Raw genomic sequence first — 22,970 nt, forward strand, 5'->3', positions numbered from 1 at the left:
TATATGCACATGAATACGGTATATATTTACAAATGTGAATATGAATATGCTAATTATTCGGTGTTCGAAATGATTAGGCATCGTTTCATTTTGTTTGAACTCCGTTGTAATGGAAAACATCATGCTCATATCGACAAAAGAATATGAAAAATAAAAAAAATTAAGTATAAATAAAAAAATGGTTGGGAAGACTAGGAAGCGAAACTCATCTTAAACGAAAAGTTCCCGCTAAATGTGGCTCCAAATCAAATGAATGAATTGAAAGCATACTTATTAAGAAAGGCACACGACGAAAAATGAGCGGAAAAAGCGCAAGAAGACACTCTTTAGAGGACTCATTAAATGCTATTCAAGGCAAGTTTACCAGGTTAGAGGAGAATGAAATTGACCTTCAGGTAACAATATGAGGCTGATGATATTAAATTCCTGTCACTTACCTGTCATATCCGTTTGCCTTTTGTTGGTTACACTGAGATTGCAAGGACAGACGACTGCTGAGGAAAACTCTCTCTCTCTCTCTCTCTCTCTCTCTCTCTCTCTCTCTCTCTCATATCTAAGTGATGGCAATGTAAGAACATGGCAATAGGTGATTGTACTGACGTGATGCCCAATATCTTCCGAGGCCTGACGTTTGCTCTTGCGTTCCAAAGGTTTGTAAAAATAGAGAAAAATTGTAGGATCTTCATCAATTTAGAGTTTATGTTCACATTTTCATTTTAAACTTGAAGTTTGCTCTTATGGTATTATCGCGGTTTCCTACTTCCGTGTAGTTTTTATTATTCAGTCTTTCACTCCGTACCACTATTTAATGACATAATCGGGCACACCACCAAAATTTTGTATATACATTTTACGAATGTGCTCTTTTCAAATTGCTGTACTAATCAATAAAGCCCGTGTCTCTTCCGTGACTAAAGTAATGATCACCTCGACTGCGGATGTAACATACCTGATCTATTCTTTACCCTTGAGTCTCCTTGCAATATTTTAAACATCTTCCTTTGAGTCCTCCTCCATTTGCCTCTTCCTAAAACATTATGGTTCTCTGAGTTCTTCTTGATTATTTTGGATTATTTGGGCTCATTGAATAACATATCTGCAAAGCCTCCGGTTGCTGAGATCACAGCCTCGGTGTCTGGGAAAACTTTTTTGTTGTTATATCCTCTGACACTTTCAGCTCAAAATCTTTCCTTCTTTTATAATGATGATAGTATTAAATCTTAATTGCTCAGATTTGAAAAAAGAAAGTGGGTTTGTCACTTAAGCATTCGCTTTTTTTTTATTCCGATAAACTTACAGTTGCTCTCTTGATAAAATGGCTAATTCCCTCAATCATTAATGCCCCTAATGCTGCTCTTTTGCCTTTCTGTAAACATGTGGCCATCCCTATGAATTTAGTTCATAAGTGTGTTTGCTTAGTAAATTTACATATAAGTTGGTTCGAGTGGAGTCATCATTTTCACCTAATTTGTATATCCTGACTGTACCAGTCTTTTTGTTTTTGTTTTTGTTTGTTTGTTTGTTTGTTTTCTTAAAGTTTAAGTTGTCAAAACTCAACAGATAGGTAAAGGCTCGAACGGTCAAACCATCATTGTGCTGGTGCTGCTTAAACTATTACACTAACAAACCATTTACAACTTTTCCCTACACTCACTTTCCATACAACCTAAAGTATAACTTTCGCTTTTGGAATTATCCGTTTGGCTTCCAGAGGACAAGATCTACCCGAGACTTCCTTTCCAATATCAGGACCTAGAGAATCTTATGTTACCACTATGAATATCTGCAACGCGTTTCGTAATTTGGAATAAGGCTCTTTTAGCCAAAGTTTTCATTTTGGAACACGTTTCTCTTCTGCGATTTCTTCTCCCGAATTTCGATCTACGTTATAACTGCTGCTAATGTCATCTGGTGCAACATCTGCTCCCTTCTCAGTTTCTATCAGGTTCTCTTCATTGCTAGGCCACCTCGTCAGCCAATCATGTGCCATATGGCTAAGACAGTACAGATTTTCCTCTTTAGTCAAGAATGTCTACCATGATTCACATATATAAAAATGTTATCCATTTGTAACAAAATCCGTAATACTTCTAATATCATCTTGTTTTATAGTAAATTCTCTCTCTCTCTCTCTCTCTCTCTCTCTCTCTCTCTCTCTCTCTCTCTCTCTCTCTCTCTCTCTCTCTCTCTCTCGATGAAAACATCCACGTTACTTAGTGGAATTTTCGTTGTATTGTGTACCTCCAGTATTACCTTGCAAGTGTTTTCACAATTCTTACAAGACCGAAATCAGAAATTGTTAACGTTCTCTTTCTCACAAGGAATGTAATGAGCTTTTTGTTGACAATCTTGCAGCAAATTTAATTCCAGGAATTCAAGTCATCTTTCTGTCATTCTGTACTCCCTTTATAAATCAGTTATTTGATATTCTAAAGTAAATTCGAACTAGTTCAAGATTCATATCTTATTTCAACTTTGAAAGTAATGAACGAATATACTTCTTCATTTATTCATGTGCTTACATTGGTCTTGTTGCACAATAACTCACTATGAGGGCATTACAAAATAATATCTGAAGATACAGTAAAATGTAATCGGCTTTTTCTGGAACCATTATTAAGCCTGAATGGCTTAATAATGTTGTGGGAGATTTTGCGGATGAATAATACAGCCTTACAGAGTAAAAGGGAATAGTTATAAGCTATAAACATTTTTCATTCCTGTATGATGTCAGTAATCTGCAGACAAAACGAAACATTTATATACGATACAGTAAATTCTAATTCATTTCTGATCTCTCTCTCTCTCTCTCTCTCTCTCTCTCTCTCTCTCTCTCTCTCTCTCTCTCTCTGAATTTGTTCAAAATCATTTTAAGTTTTTCTTCGAAGTTTTGATTTAATTTTTAGTTTCTTCTTTATTTGGTGTTTGCAGACTGTTTTAGCTCGCTTGTTAGATATCGCCTCTGTTTTGATATAACACACTCTACCTTTCGTTTTTATCATATTTATTCTTTTTTTATATTTTTACGTGTAAAAAGCTAGCGTTTTATTCGAGATAACTACTTGGTTCCTTCCGATTCAGCTCTTATGTTATGACCTTGTCAAGACGAGGAGAATATGATGAATATCTTGAACGAATGCGCATTCGCAATACGGACAGTACGTGAAACAGTATTTCTATCTGTTGCAAGTTATGTTCAGTAAGGTTCGTGGTTCGACGTAAGGAAGACTGCGAAGAAGTGTGAAGTATTGGCTTTCAGTGCAATACTAGAAAGCCTGTCTTTCACGTAATATACAATTTTCCCATTATTCATATGAAAAGAAATTAAAAGATCAGGTTCTACGCCAATACTTTTTGTTACTCATTGCCCATGAATACAGTAAAATCTCCAAGTATCTACTTCCTCCACCCTGTACGTCTGTAACCGAAATCATCCGAAAGAAGAGGTGAGATAATTTTTCTATTCGTTTGCATTCTTCCCAAAATAGTTTTATAACTTGATCATTTCCTCCGTCGTACCGGGAATTCAAAACCAATTCCCAAAATAATGACGAGTTCTCCCGGTTCAAGCTTTTTTTTCCCTTTTTTATTTTTTCTCGTGCGGCGTTCGAACTCATTTTCTATTCTATGAGACGCTCTTTCATTGCTTGTTTTTTCTTTCTCGTCTTTTGCGAAAGAGGGCCAATCTTGCCTTTGTTTAAGAAGGAAGAAAAGAAAATCATTCTTTCTTCTTTTGTATCAGTTGCCACTCCAAGATGTGCATCAATACTCACCGAGATAATACGCCAAGGGATGATCTAGGATTCAACATTGTTCTCTTTCATGTTTTGCCATTGCAAGTTACCTCAACTTTAGTGGCAGAGTAATGAAATGGACACAAAGATATCATTTTTTCTTAGCCTCCTCGGAAGCAGCTTCCAATCCCCTTACATTTAGTTGGCGACGTTTGTTCGGTGTTGAAAGTTTTGCCCTCAAATCTATAGTTTGGTGTTGTTGGGGACTGATGAACACAGGAAGTTCGAAGAGTTTCACGGAAGGCTTTTGTTTGTGTTGGTTATTGAACTGTAAGTATAAGGTGCCAACGACAGTGAAATCGATTGTCTTCAGTTCTGATTTTTGTTTTCTTTTTGTTTTCTTGTTTCTTTCATAATTCGTGAACATTATTCAGAGAACCCTATTTTCTGATGAACATCTGCTACCAGTACACGCTGCATGAAAACCCATTTTATTAATTTTTATTATTAATATTATCATCGTTATTATCAAAAGCCAAGTTGCGGTCCTAATTTTGGAAAAGCAGAATGTTACCGGTGGAAGGTCACCAACAGGAAAAGTGGCCCTGCACAGAAAATGAACATGGGAAATAAAGATTAAACTATGAAAGAGAAATTGTAATGAAACAAGATAAATCAGATAAGGAGATGGATAATTAGACTGCGAAGTAAGACTCATATCAGCCTTCTCAAAAAAGAGGTATTTGCACCAAGTCTAAATTTCTGAAGTTCCAACGTTAACTACATAAAGGACTAAGGTCATTCCACAGCTTAATCATTGCCGAAATGAAACTTCTAGAACACCATAAGATATTGAACCTCACAGAAGAAAAGACAATTTAGAATTAACAGTATATCTAGGAGTACGTGGTGGATGGTATAATCACGGGAGATCAGAATGCAAAGGATGATCAGTATTATGAAAAATCTTATACAAGGAGATTGCTTCCCGTGTTTCGCATACAGATATTGAAATCGGCTGACCTCTCTGCCAGTGAAAAACTCTTCCATTACCGACTGTTCTCAGCTATTTCTGCTGCCCGAAACAATGCAACCTTTGGTGCCATTTCAAAAAGCTTCCATCGAAGTTTGGGACTGCTCTGGAAAGTGCTGAAAATCTATTTTGAACACACTCCTCCACTTCCTGAATATTAGGCCCTAACATTTCATTATCTCCGCGACATACCTAACCGGCACTTCTGATTTTGCATACCTTATACACACTGATTCGTGCTGTGTTCATTTATTACCATTTGCATTCTTCTTTTCATTTCATCTTTTCATTTCGAAAGCTTATGCAACTTTTACTTCGTTTGCATTCAACATCCATAACACTTTACTTCCATATAGGAGATTTTGCTTTTATAAATAATCCTTATCTCCCATAAACTTTCTGCAGATGCATTGCTATCTTGCTTCACCTTCTCTTACTCACTTCATCTCTCACCCTACCAACATCCTTTACATTTTCTTTCACATGCCTATTTGAATCAACAATATCCCTTCTTACTTAGTGTAGTCGGTGGAGTATGTGGCTGAACTCCAGTAAAACGAAAACACTATTGATTAGCCGATCTCGTACAGATTTCCCACCCCATCATCCCCTTCATGTGGATGGAACTTTGCTGAATGAGTCTGAAGCTCTAATTATCCTAGGTGTAACTTTTGAGAAACATCTAATGAAAGTTTTAGCAAATGCCGCACGAAAGTTAGGTATTATTCGTAAGGTCTCGTATATTTATAAAAGTGATAAAGTCAGTGCAACGTGTTTGAGGTCATTTGTACTTCCTTTACTGGAATACTGTTCTCAGGTGTAGATGTCTGCTCCTGCCAGAAATTTATCTCTTTTAGACAGAGTGGTTTGTGATGGTAGGTTTCTGTTTCCTAATAGTAGCAGTCATGACTTGAACCATCGACGGATGGTCTCTTGTCTGTCACTTTTTCATAAGATGTATTTCAACAGAGATCTTTCACATTCACAATTGATCCCTGATCCCCTTTATCTGCCGAGAGCAACCAGATTCGCTGAACAGCAGCCCCAGTGTGCAGTAAATGTGCCTCGCTACTGAACTTCTCAGTTCCAGAGGTCCTTTATTCTTCACACCGTTGGACTGTGGAACAGCCTCCCAGAGAATGTCGTGCAGTTGGAACTTGAGAAGTTCAAGCGAAAATGCAGTGCATTACTACCCTAACCCTATTCCTCGTGCATTTTCATAAATTTTTATTTATCTGTTTATTAATTAATTTTTTTTTTTCTTTTTTAATAAGTGGGATCTCTTCTTTCTGTGTTTCTCTTTACCTCTCACTTCTTCTTGATGAACACCATATTCTTTTGAAGCTTGAATTTCAAGTCAATGGTCCCTGTGGGCTTTCTCCATATGAATAAGTTTCATCTGCTGAGTAATAATGATATTAATCCTTAGTCTACTCAGTCCACGCATGCCAAAGAATTTTTTTTTTTTTTTTTTTTGCTCTCAAAAATTTCTGATAACTCTTCGTTTTTAGCAAACGATTGATCTTTCTATCCTCTGCGATATTACAGCCCACACTGTTCTTACCCTGTCAAACCATGCTTTTGAAAATTTTTAACTAGACAAAACCTGTCCGGTCATAATACTCGATCCTAGTTCTCTTTATGGTATTATATATGTATATATATATATATATATATATATATATATATATATATATATATATATATATATATATATATATATACATACGGAAGCTGAAAGCGAGCGCGCAATCATGTTTATAATGTCTCCCCAGTGCCAAATGATACAATAAAAAATCTCAGGTACAATGCTGTAACTGACTTTTGTATCGCTTGAATCCCAGGTCTTTTCTTCTTGGCCTGTTGTGATATTGACTTCGCACGTTATGCCTCTTTGTTGCATGCATATATAAATGTGTGTGTGTATGTGTGTGTGATTACTGTCACAAATGAATGCTACATAAAATGAAGTTAAAATTAGATCGGTTACAAAATTCTTAAGAAAAATCTGAAGATTTGACAGCAAAAGTCCTCATCTAATTAAAATAAAAAGGAAATAATGAAATGTATTACTTACAATAACATACTTATCACATTTGCATTAAAATGAGATCTTTTTAGTATCTGAATTCAAAACATCGAATGATAATGCACACAAAAACGTTTGAAGCTTAGGTCTATTGGAATGAGGTAAGACATAAAATCATTACTTACGCTTTAGTTCGTAGGCCACAGAGAATGGAGGGCAAAGTGTGATAATAACCAAAATGGCGAACATGGGGAACGACAGACTCTTGCCTGTTCCAGTTGAAAACGCCTTCTTTGGCCGCTTCAAGGCCGCTGCCTCCGTGGAAGAGCCTCTTTCAAGCAGACTCTTGAAAAATTCTTGAAACCTGTGTCATCTCCTCTCCAGCCCACTCTTTTCGTGGTATGGGTCTATAGTTTCCCGTTGTATTTTCACAATCAGTTTGGTAAGACACTCGCTAAAACATTTTCTAATACACCAGATTAAGCTGATGGACAGTTGAACAACTAATTTACGAAATATACACAGAAAGTACAAAGAGGCAATTACGTTTACGGAAGACGAGGCACTAAGGATTAATGACACAGGGGTAGAAGACAGATGCAGTCCTTTGGGGTATACGCTGTGACTGACACACCTGTTTCCACCTGGCTGATGAGGTAACCTGCTGTGGCAGTCCATATATTCGGTCCCTCTCCTGCATATTTTTGAGTATGCATCACTTGTCTCTGTGCAGCTTTGGCATATACACAGGTGTACTTTGTTCCATGGCCTGTACCAGAAAAACATGATCACTTTTCCTCTGAGAAGCACATATGGAATTTTGGAAATATATCTCAGAAATGAATAAAGCACTTATGTCTCTTTCCATTTTATCATCAATAGAAGAAAAACATTCTTCTAGAAGTTTTTTTTTAGATAATTTTATTCCTCAGTCTGATAGAGTTTAAGTCGTGTATATGTCATCACTGTGTTTCCTCTCAGTTCTGTGTTGAAAAACCTGAAATAGAATGAGAAACTTGAATTAGTTCGTGTGCTGAAAATATAGAATATGGGTCTTAATTAGAAATAATTTCTTGTCATTTCATGACGACGGTAAGCTTGATCAAAGAAATTAGACATAAAAAATCAAGGAAGTGGGGGTAGGTAACAGATTTCTTAAACGGAAAGGAGCACTAGGAGTACTGCAGTCATTGACAAAGAAGTAGCTTATAAATCAAGTGTTATTTACAACAATGAAGCTTGTATAAGAATAGTAGGAGAGAGACTGGTTCTATTCTCTTTGTACAGTATATATGGGGTGATGAATGACCCTGGGAAAAAATGAGACATGGTTTGTACAATAAAGAAAGAGGCTGTGAATTTAAAGTCGAATGACTGGGTTTGTGGATAAAATAGCGCTAACAGGTAATAGAAAGAGAAACTGAAGAGATTGGTCAAAACGTCTGATAGTTTTTAAAGAGATGATTAAAAGTAAATGTTGGTAAAGTAATAATGAATGTAACTATGACTGGGACAATAATTCGGGTAGTTAGTTCGCATGGCTACTTGTGAGTAAATGTTAAGGAAAACAGAAGAAGGCGAAGTGAGATGAATCCTTGAGTAGAGGAAGCAAGGGAAGAAGCAGCAGGATATAAAACTGTTAATCCAACGCTGCTCTACAGAAGTGAATTAGGGCTCAACTTAAATGAACTGAAAAGGATAACGTGATGAAATAGATCATCTGCAAAGTATGGGTTTGTAAGGAAGGTCAAAAGTATAAAAAAAAAAATTGCTGATAGAAGGAAGAGCCGGTAAAAAGTTAACATACTAGCAAAGACGGATTAGAGATATGTTTTAACCTTAGCCATATCAGGAAGGGATAAGAAATCAGAAAACTAGGAGAAAGAGAGAGAGAATAAGTGAGTCATGTTGCATGATACTGACGAGGTTTTGTATGTTTATGAGCACGGTGAAGAATAGAACGCCTCATGCCTCAAGGGCTTATTCTTGATTCTCTGGGGAATAGATGTGGCTGTAGTTGCTGTTTTGTTTTTCTTCGAAGCCACGCTCTCTTTAGAGGAAAAAATTGCATTAAAGAAATGTCATACGTGTGAAAGAATTTATAATTAGAGAATTAGGTTACTGAAGTAAACAATAAGGAAAAGGCATTAGGATATTATATTCGAAAAAACATGTTTGTGCTCAAGCAAATAACTGTAGAACAGAATTTGTATCTTTACGTAGAAAAGAAACAAAAAGAGCAAGTTCATACATGTACGGTAGTGCAGACTGCAGCTATTCTTCAACAGTAGTTGGATAGTTAGGTAGACTTGCAGACTGAAAGGCATCTACTATATTACATATGCAAATACGCCCAGAGTGAAAGATTAAATAAATATTTGAAAGCAAGCGAGAAAATCTAATAATAAATTATAAACAGTTCGTTGTGTATTGCAGGTGTTGCAACAGAGCAGTCCATCGTCGGCAGAGTAAATAAATCCTACCAATAAAGAGTAAATACGCTGGAGAGTGATATTTCATTCTCTCTCTCTCTCTTCTCAAGCTTCCTGTGTATCCAAAACATCGCCGAGGAAAATTACGTTTTTATTCTTCCATGATTTAGACTCCCTGTGGCCGTGAGCGAGCTCTTTCCCTATTTATACCATCACATAAGAGACCCTCATGATATTTTCTTTCAGTTGGAGTCTATGGTTAGCATTTTAGAGTAAAAGATGAAGGCCAGTGTAAATGCTGCATTCTTATCAGACTCCTGAAATAGATTTTCTAAGTGCAAGCTTAGGATCAGTTTTTCTAAACTCTTTCCCTGTTAAAACAGCAAGGTCTTATCCCTCTCTTTTATTACTGGCTATGATGTAAGGTTTTGAGTTTCATCTCACAGTGTAATGCATATCGAACATTGTGTATTTATTCAGTTAATAAATTGGATCCGCAATATGAAATTATTGTTTGAGGAGTTATAAGAGGGGCGTTATTTAGATCAGTATTCAGAGGGCTTCAAGGGTAAATAAATATGTTTGGTGGATAACTTAGGTTAAAAGATGGTCTTTGTTAATAAGTTTGGGTCTGGACACCTGTGTAATTTGCGTGTGTGTGTGTGTGTGTGAGAGAGAGAGAGAGAGAGAGAGAGAGAGAGAGAGAGAGAGAGAGAGAGAGAGAGAGAGAGAGAGAGGGAGGGTCCGATGCAACATAAACGTAACTTCTTTTTTAAGGAAACAATTCATATTGGGTATTTTGCTGAAAGCGGAATGAAATTCTGTTTTGCACGTTTAGCCTACGAAGATTCTGTCATGCAAAATCATGCTTTACGGTTACCTTGACTAAAGAATTTTTTAGAATCACCAAAACAATTCTGATAGCTCAATACTTGTGTTCTGTCTCGATATCTAATTTTAGGAAAAAATTCAACCAGGTTTTGGCTGGTTTCGAATGACTGGGTATTTTTTAGTATTAAAGTACGCCCCACAATTAAACAATTTGGACAGATATAAATCTTCAGACCCAGGTGCACTGGAACTCAACTCGAGGTATCTTGACAAGAAAAATACAAAAGCAATCCATTTGAAGAGTTTTGTTGGACTAGAGAGCAATTCTTTTCTTGTTTGTTGTTTGCTTTTTTCCTTTCTCTCTTTCTTTCTTTCTTTCTTTCGTTCTTTGTTATTTATGTATTTATTTACTTTAATCGGCTGGGGGCTGCTTTTGTGACTAAGTTGGCTATATGGAACATTTCTTCAAAATAGTCAATGCTATTTAAGGTCAAAGTCTTAAGGGAGATAACAGGAATAGTAGTATGAGCAAGAACAGTATAATATCACACTGGATACATAGTAAGATTAATATAATTTCGACAAAATATGTCAATAAAATCCAGTGTGCCAAGGTGCATGTACCGACGTATTCATACAGTGACTATTTTTGTCAACATATTCACATATGTATAACTGCATTTCTCAAGTGGACTTGGAGTTCGGTAACAATACGTAACATTCCCTATTATTCCGTGACGTCAGACCTTTCTATTCCATTCCAAGTGCATACAAAGGCTAATGTCTTTGTAAATACACCTGAGGAAACGATATTGATAATGATGTCATAGCTGTTATCCGAGCAGAAATTCATTTGATCAATCCCATGAATTGTAAGGTATATAGAGAGCTTAGAGTTGATGAGAAATTCAGTCCTCTGTTTGATTGTGAGTGTCACAGACGTATACGTGTGGATTAGCGGTTTCTTCACTATAAACACAATATATACTTAGGTATGGTGTTATTATTTTTTGTTTGTCTTCTTGAGTACTTACTTTGTCACAGATAAGAGATAAGGCATTGGAAAATTGTATTCAGTAAATGCACAGAAGACTTGAGTTTGATAAATACTCGTATAGATCATAGCGCAATCTTTCAGTGCCTTATCTTCTATCTGTGATAAAGCAAGTACTCAAGGAGACAAACAAAAAATTAAAACCATACCAAAATATGTATTTTATTTAAAGTGAGGAAACCGCTGATCCACACGTTTACGTCTCTGATACTCAAAATTAAACAGAGGACTGAATTTCAGAGAGAGAGAGAGAGAGAGAGAGAGAGAGGAAGTGAAAAGAGAATACAAGGAGAATATGGTTAACGAGACATTGGTGAGGACTTTGTAAAATATCATGATAGATTCATAGGGTCGTCAGGGAGTGTTTCTTGGCATAAGATGGTAAGAGGAGAGAATAAAAACTGGCGGTGGTGAACGACTACTTGTTACTTGTGACTTGCAGAGAGACATTTTAAAACTTGCACAAAATTCAGATTTTCATCTTGGCATTCCCAGAATTATTAATGCTTAATTCATTTTTCTTGGCTTAACTTTTAAAAATGGCTGTTAACAATGCCATCTCTTCATAATGTGTCCAACTACCTATTGCACAATTGCAACAACTATTAAGAACATCACTACCAAAAGTACCATAAAGAAATCCCGTTTGTAAGACAAGTAGCTTTCCTCATATCATATAAAAAATCTTACGAAGCAGAGTACTGAGTACAGTCAGTATTGATAAAGATAAGATAATGGAGGACAGCATGATATAAAAACATTAAATTTCGGTTGAAGTTCACTGAAAATTAAGGAGAGCTTAATAAGCTTATTTTTTCCCTTTAGAAATTATGATAGAAGTCAACGGGTATATGAAGGAAAGGTATTATAACAATAATGAAGAAAATGTAACATACGTTAATTTGTCATACCCTTTTTATCCATTCAAAGATATTTTTTAAAGACAACTTTTCATCCATTCCTTCTGGAAAATATTTGTAAATAATCAGGGAAATACATTAAATCCCTATAAGTTTTAACACGACTTCTAACTCCTAATCCTGATGGAGAGGTTAAAGCAATAGTGATAATCACTGAATGCAGGAATCTGAATTCAGTGATGGTCGATGATTGTTACCCCTTTCCTCCTATTGGTTTTTATGATTCAAATTTTGAATTGTCTGAAACTAATCCGTCCATTTAACCAACAAAATCAACTCTGATAACTGAGCTGTTCCACTACCTTTATCTGATTCTGACAGAACAATATTTCTATTGTTTTTAGTTTATATCTCTGTTGGATATGCAGTTCTATGAATAGCTGAAGATATTTTGGGAATAATGCTCTTTATTATTATTTACTATCTCTTTAAAAGTCTTTTTTCAAAGTATACAGAGTGAATTTCTTAGAATATTTAAACAGCGGAAGGCAGAAACACATTCCCCGAGTCAAAAGAATCTTGTTTTCTACGGCTGAGTACACAGTTGTGGTAATTATATAATTATATGTACCTTTGCCTTTGTTATTTTGGTTTTAGCCTAACGACCCTCCGTTGTTTGCAAATTTGTTTTTTGTTTACACATTCAATCAATTTTGATAATTTCTTTGTTTATAACCCCGATTCTTAACCTTTACATTTCGCCAGAATCTCTATTTTTACTGTAAAGTGTACAGTATTTCTCTATATTTCATTTTTATATCAGTATAGTTTGTTAGTAACTCTTCGGTCAGCATTCGTGCCAATAACGAATGTATCTTTCTTTCTTAACCATGAAAAGTATAATGATCCTTATGAGCTCGACAGTATTGTTATGAAGGTAGAACGAAGCTCGTTTCAAATAAAAACTGATATATCGTAACCTGTTTTCTCCTTTCGTAATAAGAATTACATTTCCAAAACAACTGTCAATTTTCGCAGTGATTGGAGAAAGATACGATGCCTAAACTGCTGGAGACGTGGAAAATGGGAAAAAATTGTCAAAGAAGGAGGAGGCAAAGGCCTCTGATATGTTTTCTCCAGCTGCATTTCCAAAATGTTTCAGGTTTAAAGAGAATAAGAACCTCAACGAAATGTTTGTCTGTGAGGAATGTCAACAATGCCACACCACTCTTCTTTCAAGATGTGTTCATTAACAGAGATTTCCAAAAAAGGCTTAGGTTAATAAATATATCAGCATTAAACCCGTTGTAGCAAATTACATACTAATAAGGGTAACTTTATTTTTTATTTTCTCGTTTTCTGCCAAGTTTTTAAAATGTGAACGAAGTGGAGCAAAGTAGAGGCAGTTCCTTAAAATTAGCAATTCCTTAAAATTGTTAATACCTAAAATGAAGTGGTTACCAAAGGAAACGGTTATAAAAATCAGAATGATCATGTACCCTACATAATATATAAATCACATGTAAATGTTCAGTAGCATATTGTAAATCTTACGAACCTTATTACAAAGGTTATCCAACATCATAGAAAGAGGGGTGCCACCTCTAGACAGCATACAGACCAACACAAACAGAGACCTGAAGTAAAACCATTTATATAATGGAAAGATATCGTCTTCAGTCATCCGGGGAATCAAGATTCAATAACGAACTGATTGAGTCTCTCACAAAAACCACCATTTCCATTTTTCTGCCCACTTCTCCGGTTATTCGACCTTAACAGCGTTTAGATATAAACTGGCTAAATGTAGCTAGTCCACCAACATCCATAAACAATGAGAGACTCGTGAACAACCAGGTAAAGGATTTAAAACAAAAGAAATGGACCGACGGACACAGGAACAGAGAGAAAAAATCTTCCTAGACACTAGGCTTGCTAAGCTGACATGTCAGCCAATTATAAATTTTGTTTTAGATTGGTGGCCTACCTCTCCACCTTAAAAGGGAAGCTCGTGTGTGTGTGTGTGTGTATATATATATATATATATATATATATATATATATATATATATATATATATATATATATATATATATATATATATATATATATATATATATATATATATATATATATATATATATATATATATATATATATATATATATATATATTATATATATATATATATATATATATATATATATATATATATATATATATATTTATATTTATATATGTATACATATATATATATATATATATATATATATATATATACAGTATATATATGACCACGAATATCGTTTAATATCCACTTTACTATACCTTTGGGAATAACTGACATCCAAGGATAATTATGACTGGTAAGTGCAAATGCCGCGACCAAGGTTCGACACTGAGCCTTTGGTCTAAATAGGTTACAGTGATAAACAGTCGACTTTGACCACTCAGCCATTACGCCTGCATGTAACAAAAATTCACACTAACATTATATATATATATATATATATATATATATATATATATATATATATATATATATATATATGTATATGTATATATATATATATATATATATATATATATATATATATATATATATATACACATATATACACACACACATGCATGTACAGTATGGAAATAGGCCAATATCTGTCTTTGGAAGTAAAGTTAGATTGTCGTCTTATCTGCCTATCTATCAAGTTTATGTGCAGTAATTATACATACTAATCACTGTGTCAGAATTAATTAAAGAATTTTAATATTTTATAAACGAAAGCAGTGAATAGTTCTGTGTGCATGTGCGTTCGTACGAGTTTCCCTATTTGCGCGCACCGGATGTTTGCTCACAGCAATCTCTACGGCCCGTGGAGTAGAGTTTGTTTACACGAAAAACACCGACTTCAATGATGGGTTTGCTTTTATCCTTCATCCACATTCCATGAGTTTTGTATGCGAGTTTTTCTTTTTTCAGTGGTCATTACTCCATAATCTTCTTTAAAAGACATCTTTTTTAAATCTTTGTTATGATAAAGTCACAATTCAAAGACGTTCTCTTTTGGGTGACAAATGACCACATCTTATTGGTATACACACACACACACACACACACATATATATATATATATAATATATATATATATATATATATATATATATATATATATATATATATATATATATATATATATATATATATATATGCATTGCATTGCCTTTTCTTTCTTACCATAAGATTTCGCCAACCCTCCGGACGGCTTCGGTGATGCTATAACAGAAGGCACAATATTTTCAGACCATGTCTAGGCAGAGAAATAAAATCCGATGAATTCTCTCTCTCTCTCTCTCTCTCTCTCTCTCTCTCTCTCTCTCTCTCTCTCCCTTTCATTTGGCGTGACTCATTGTTGTCCCAGAGATATTTTTTCCAGGTCAATAGAAGCAGATTCTTCCTCCACGTGTTGTTTTTCGTGTGTTTTTCCAACAGTTACGTATCCAGAGTCTTGTGTGGTAGATCTATATTTAATGAAGCAACTCTAGCTAGATCTGTATGTTATTATTTTAGTGTCGTTGCTGTTGTTATTATTCTAGCCGCTACTGGTAGTATATAATTATAATGTTTTAGACTGAAGACGTTTTTGTTGATATTTCCTTCACCTTTATTTTTTGGTGATTTGTTATAGTTAATGTTGTAGTAAAACATTAACTTTCAACATTTTAATCTCTATTCGGCCTTTTTTTTTATTTCATTGTAGTTCTTTATATTTCAACTGGGTTTTATAACCGTGTAATGCGTTGATATTGATCAAAAATTTCCCTGAAGGTGGTCGTTTGTTGTTAGAGGAATTTTTTAAAAAGTTTTCGTTTCCCGTTTTGGCAGTCTTTTTCTAACCCTCTCCATATTCACTCTTTTTATCATAGATCTTTATTTGTCCTTTAACGCATTGTTCGTTGTATATCTTTACGATTTCTTTGTCTCAGGTTTTACGTTATTATTGATGTTTATTTTCCCTTCACTGTGAATTATGTTTGGAGTCCTTCGTCAGTCTTTAGGGATGGCTTTGTTAATTTCATTCTGCTTTGTTTCTGGAAAGGACGTTATTTATCTTTAGTTGTACTATTTTGACCTTCATTAAATAAAGTCCTTGGCCTTCTTTGCCGTTATCATTCTTGATCTTGGTTTCACATATGAGTCTTATATTGTTAATCTATACTTGCTTTACTTTGATAATTTATATTTTTCTATTTTTATTTATATTTCACATTTATGGAGAACTTGTTGACCGTAAGTTTTCAATCTTACTATGTTTGTTTAGAATCTTCATTGTCATTTCTGTCCTTTCGACATTTTCTGTCGATATCTTTTGGTGATTCTGTTATGATTTCGTTAGCAAGATTTTTTTGCCGATCTTTACTGGCTCTTTTGGATGAGTCCTGATGGTGATCACACTTGTCTTTTGAAACAGTTAGTTGCTAGTCTTGATGAGCCACGTTTGCAAAACGTTTCTATCAAGCATTCTTTCCCACAGGAAATCAAGACTATACTATGATGTAGATATTAGTAAATAATAAACAACCAAGAGACACTATTGAATACCATCCTTATTTAAACAACAGCAAGCAGCAATAATTGTGCCATGGAATGTTATGATCACTAACGTATATCATAAAACAACAATAAGAATAATAAACGATAAGAATTTGCCCAACAAATTTTAATCATTTTTGGCAATTGCGTTTTGTATCGCATAATCATGAAATGGGAACATCAGTAGCATAAGCAACATCAATTTCATCTGATAATTGATAAGTCAGTTGTAAGATTTAGTACTTTCAAAAAAAGAAAAAAATTCATACCGACAAAACTGGTGAAAGATCCAACAAAAAAAGTAGACAAATTAAAGCTTCAAGAAAAGTCAGCCTAAATGACAAATAAAGAATATAATTAAATTGTTATACATTGCACAGCAACAAAATAAATTTATCACAAACAAGAGAATAAAGATGAGCCTTAAACTTAACAAAAACAAATTAAGAACAACAAGAAATCCCACTAAAAGTGTAAATAGCAACTATCCAGAAGAGGAGGAAATAAAAACGAATGAAGTGGACAACAAACAGCCTTGAAATAAGAGCATATTAGAATCTACAACAAAACCCAGGAAAGAAATGTCAATATAGAACACAGACGGTGATTTTAATTTTTTTTCAAGTGCCTCACCTGAATGACGCACTGAGGGAGATGGTCTTCGATCGGATCAGACTGTGAAAGAAAGGACCTCTTTCACGATGAATAAAAACTAGTTTCACAACGACTCTAACGACAGAAAGGTCTAAAGGCTGTTCACTTCAAAACAGACACTCTCCCTTTACTACATTCTCACCACTAACACAGACTGACAAACAGGCACACGCACAAACAAACATACCCACACACACGCATACACATATATATATACAGTATATATATATATATTTATATATAAAAGTGAATGCTTGTATGTTTGTGCGTTAGAGGAATCGGAACCGCTTGACCAATGTAGACAAAATTTGGCACGTGGCAATTATTTAACCCAACTTAGATGATAGGTTAGCTTTCAAACCCGTATCCCCGCCCCCTTCCCTCTTCCCTTTGTAACTTATGTGGTTTAAAAAAAAAAAACTACGGGTTTATCATACCTCGTTTCATGTACTCGAGACCATAGAAATATATTTTTGAAAATGCGGTTAGGTTTAGCGGGATGTGTGCTTAGTTTTAGTGAGGGTGTATTTGGGTTTAGTGTGGGTGTGTTTAGATTTGGTGGGGTGTGTGTTTAGGTTTAGTGAGGGGTGTGTTTAGGTTTGGATGTGTGTTTAGGTTTAGAGGGTGCGTGTTTAGGTTTAGTAGGGGTGAGTTTGGGTACAGTGGGGGTGCATTTAGGTTTAGTGAGAGTTGTGTTTAGTTTTTGTGAGTGCTGTTTGTTTAGGTTTAGTGGGAGTTGTGTTTAGATTTAGTGGAGGGTGCATTTAGGTTTAGTGGATAGGGTGTTTATGTTTAGTGGGGGATGTGTTTAGGTTGGGTGGGAAGGGTGTTAAGGTTTAGTGGTGGATGTATTTAGGTTTACTGGGGGATGTGTTTAAGTTTACCAGGAGTGTGTTTAGGTTTAAATGGGGTTGCATTTGGGTTTAGTGGGTGGTGTATGTTTATGTTTAGTGGGGAGTGTGTTTGGGTTTGGTGGGAAGGGTGTTTAGGTTTAGCAGATGGTGTGTTTAGGTTTAGTAGGGGTGTGTTTTGGTTTAGTGTGGGTGTGCTTAGGTTTAGTGGGTGTGTGCTAAGATTTAGTGGGGTGTTTCAGTTAAGTAAGGAGTGTATTTAGGTTTAGTGGGGTGTGTTTTGATTTAGGGGGTGTTTAGGTTGTTGGGGGTGTGTTTAGATTTAGTAGCGGGCGTGAGTTTAGGTTTAGTGAGGGTGCATTATGTTTAGTGAGGGGTGTGTTTAGGTTAAATGGGGGGAGTGTGTTTAGGTTTAGTGGAGGTGAGCTTAGGTACAGTGGGGGTGCACTTACTGTAGGTTTAGTGAGGGGTGTGTTTGTTTTGTGTGTGGCGTGTGTTTAGGTTTAGTGGAGGGTGCATTTAGGTTAGGTGGGAGGTGTGTTTCTGTTTAGTGGAGGATGTGTTTGGGTTTGGTTAGACGGGTGTTTAGGTTTAGTGGTGGATGTGTTTAGGTATAGAGGGGGTGTGTTTTGGTATAGTTGGGTGTGTTTAGGTTTAGTGGGGGATGTGTTTAGGTATAACAAGGGTGTGTTTTGGTATAGTGGAGGTGTGTTTAGGTTTAGTGGTGTATGTGTTTAGGATTATTTGGGGTGTGTTTTGAGTCACGGGTTGGTATAGTGTGGATGTGTTTAGGTATAGTGGGGGTGTGCTTAGGTATAGTTGGGGTGTGTTTTGGTACAGCGGGGGTGTGCTTAGGTTTAGTGGGGGATGTGTTTAGGTTTAGCGAGGGTGTGTTTAGGTTTAGCTGGGCGTGTGTTTAGGTTTAGCTGGGTGTGTGTTTAGGTTTAGTGGGTGGTGTGTGTTTGTGTTTAGTGGGGGTGTGTTTAGGTTTGGTGGGAGGGTTGTTCAGGTTTAGCAGACAGTGTGATTAGGTTTAGTTGGGGTGTGTTTTGGTTTGGTGTTGGTGTATTTGGGTTTAGTGGGGTGTGTTTTGGTTTAGTGTTGGTGTGTTTTGGTTTAGTTGGGTTGTGCTAAGGTTTAGTGGGGTATGCTTAGGTTTAGTGGGGTTATTTCAGTTAAATGAGGTGCGTGTTTGGGTTTAGTGCGGATGTGTTTAGGTTTAGTGGGGGTGTGTTTTGATTTAGGGGGTGTTTAGGTTTAGTGGGGGTTGTTTTGATTTAGGGGTGTTTAGTTTAGTGGGGTTGTTTTGATTTAGCTAGGACATGTTAATGAAAACAGCACCACGTGTTATTCCCTTTCTAAAGTGAATGATCCACTGTCGTTCTGAGTATTCCCGGGCAACTCTGGGTTGGTCAGCTAGTATGAATATATATATATATATATATATATATATATATATATATATATATATATATATATATATATATATATATATATATATATATATATATATATATATATATATATATATATAAGAAAAATTTTCGTAGATCAGCGTGACTGGAAATCTGTGACACAAATAATCATCTCATTCATTCCGAATGACATTGGAAGCATAACTCAAATGTTAGATTATCATGGAGCTGAAAGATATCTGTTGATTATTTTGATGCATAAATATTTGTCTTTAAATATTTGGTTTTGCTCTTGTCTCTTCCATTTCGTATAGTGCGATGTAAATATACATTCCTCTCTTATTATAGTCTGAAGAAGTTTATCAGTAGCAAGCAAAGACTGACGAATGAAATAAAATTCAGAGACAACATAATTATCCCTGGACTTATCCTTGATAAATGTTGCAAGTGAGGGAGCTTGGTCAGAGTCCCAAATAAAAAAAGACGGTAGTTTGGTTACTACGGTTGAGCTACCAACATCATCTCAGATTTTGTATATATATATATATATATATATATATATATATATATATATATATATATATATATATATATATATATATATATATATATATATATATATATATATATATATATATATATATAATATATATATATATATATATATATATATATATTCATGATGTGGCCTTGTAATATGTAATATTTACTCTTTCATTTATCAAGTATTATGTGTAACGATAATGATTGTTGGAATGTATTTGAAGTTAGGAATGCTTATCAAGAAAGTATGGGATGTTCACCAAATGAAATGATTTTTGGTCGAGACGCGAGAGGTCCAATGAAGATTCTTGCAGAGAATTGGGAAGAAAATCAAGAGGAAATCCAAGGAGAATATGTGAAGAATTTGAGGGAAAGGTTCAGAGAAATTAGAAAATTCTCTTTAGAAAATCTGAAAATAAGTCAGGAGAAAATGAAAAGGAGATATGATGCTAAGACTAAGTTAAGAAATTTTAGTGTAGGACAACAAGTTCTAGTGTTCTTACAGGTGAAAAGATTTCCCCTAACCAATAAGTTTCAAGGTCCTTATAGGATAATAAAGAAGTTAAGTGATCGAACTTATGTGATTGAAACACCAGGAAGAAGGAAACGACAGCGGAAGATACATGTGAATCTTTTGAAGCCTTACTTCTCAGAAACTAAAACTGAAACAGTGTCAATAACACAGACAACTTCATCTACAGAGGACGATGATGGCTACGCATTGGGAGCTGAAAACAGGACTAGCAATCAACTTACAAAAAAGTGAGTTTGGAAAGGCAACTGTTCAGTATTTGGGATTTGGAGTTGGAAAGGGCCTTCTTGCTAATGCAGAAGGTATCCACAAAGCTCCCCCCCCCAACTACGAGGAAACAGCTAAAAAAATTTTTGGGCAAGGCAGGATTTTATCGCCAATTCTGTCCAAATTTCTCAGACGTAGTAGCTCCCTTAACTGACTTAACAAGTCAGAAAAGAAAGTTTGCTTGGACTCCAGAATGTCAAGAATCATTTGAGAAGGTTAAAGCCATCTTAACTTCAAGACCAGTGCTTCAAACTCCAGACTTCAATAAAAAGTTTGTGATACAAGTTGATGCATCAAGAGGATGACAACCATATTTTCCATCTAGTAAGTTTCATGTCTTCAAAGTTGAAAAAACATCAGAAAACTTACTCAACAATTGAAAAAGAAACGTAGCATTAATCACAGCATTGAAAAAGTTTGAAGTGTATGTGAACCTACCTAGGAATGAAAAAATTTTAGTGTTGTCTGACCACAATCCATCTCATTCATCAATAAGATGAAAAACATCAATCAGAGACTGACCAGGTGGTCTTTATGCCTACAACTGTATAATGTCTTTGCAGATTATTTATCCCGTTGTGAATCGTTGGATTCAATCCTGGGATAACTAATCTTCGGGTGGGGGGGAGGAATTTCATGATGTGGCCTTGTAATATATAATATTTACTCTTTCATTTATCATGTATTATGTGTAATGATAATGATTGTTGGAATGTCGTATGTAGTGTCAGATCTCGAAAGAATTAATGCTTTAGATGACTTAACAACGTAATTTAGAATTACTAATTTCTTTCCTGATAAAAGCATAGTAACGTAGTCAGGAACACCTGTGTCCTAGCAAGGGGCTTGTTTTACTTTATCTGTCACCAGTTCAGATAAGAGAAGAGCATTGTGTTGGGTTTTTTCGCTTTGTTTTAATTCACACGTTGACAGGTCGGAAATAACAATTGCCATCTATTTGATCATGTTTAAGATTTCATAGCTCTGGTCATGTATGCAATTTTGAGAGTAAGACCTCATGATCGATTACATCATGTATGGTCCCGATTGCGTTCAGAATGTGTTGCTTTCGTATCTCGTCCCCAAAATGCCTTAATGACATCAGATGACTGTTGAATTTCACACTGGGATCCTCAGATTCATTCATATTCATTCTGATTTTTGAGACTGATCAGTTTGGTTCTCTCTCTCTCTCTCTCTCTCTCTCTCTCTCTCTCTCTCTCTCTCTCTCTAATTCTTAAAAAGAGAGTAATATTAACATAATATATTTGTGGTCACTGGTATGAAATATAGCTTTTGAGATCTGAAGTTAGTGAAATTGTTTAAATTGTAAAGGCGCCCGGTAAAAAAGCATGTTTTGTGAATTCAAGCAGCTGCAAAGGGATTTTACAAAGGTTTTCACAAGCTTGTGTAAGGTAAAGTGAATTTTACTTATTATTACCTTGGTATAATAAGGTGTATTTGAGAGAAATTTTGCCTTAGTGAAATTATTACTGATAAATCTGTTGTGTATTTTGTGTGTTTTTGTGTTTGCAATCTCTTAATATTTTGCACATTTCTTGTGTTGATGGTTTAACATTTATTTACTTAGCATTTTAAATATTTCTTTATAATTTGACATTGCAGACTTGATTTAATTTTCATTTGCGATGAGTTTTTGTTTTCAATTCTTGAGTTATTCTTGATAGTGTAAATTTTACTTCATTAATTTAATTTCTTGCTAAATTGAAGTTTTGTGATTTAATTTTCTTGGTAAATTAAAGTTTTGTAATTTAATTTTGTTTAATAATTTAATTCAAGAATTATTTAAATTTTGTATTGTTTTCAAGTAATAGTAAATTTTTCAGAATGGAATTCTGATTGTAAATTTTGAATTTAACAATGAATTTTTGTATTTAATATTTTTAAAGACAATGTTTCATTTATTGACCACCAGTGAATAGGATTAATTGTGTGCGTAAGGCAAAGTTTAAACATGTTTTGTTCCTTTAGTTTTGCTGAAGTGAAATAAGACCAGGGAAACAGTTAAAGTTGTTTGATGGAATGATTCCTTTTTACACTATTATATTTGTTGTTTAATAGTGGATACCTCACACATGAGCTTTTTAAGGATCACTGTTACCTTTAGAGTACTCAGTCGTAATT

At 34.9% G+C, this 22,970-nt stretch overlaps 1 protein-coding gene across 1 annotated transcript in view; it reads right to left on the reverse strand.

Annotated features, from left to right (window-relative positions):
* LOC136828740 (irregular chiasm C-roughest protein-like) overlaps nt 1-22,970 on the reverse strand; it is a 212,209-nt gene that overhangs the window by 168,992 nt on the left and 20,247 nt on the right. Inside the window, exon 2 of the mRNA XM_067086927.1 lies at nt 6,982-7,793. Within this exon, the coding sequence (XP_066943028.1) occupies nt 6,982-7,045 (64 nt within the window). The 5' untranslated portion in view covers nt 7,046-7,793. The remainder of the gene's footprint in view (nt 1-6,981; nt 7,794-22,970) is intronic.

The sequence above is a fragment of the Macrobrachium rosenbergii genome, chromosome 43 (genome assembly GCF_040412425.1).
Source record: "Macrobrachium rosenbergii isolate ZJJX-2024 chromosome 43, ASM4041242v1, whole genome shotgun sequence".
Lineage (NCBI taxonomy): Eukaryota > Metazoa > Arthropoda > Malacostraca > Decapoda > Palaemonidae > Macrobrachium > Macrobrachium rosenbergii.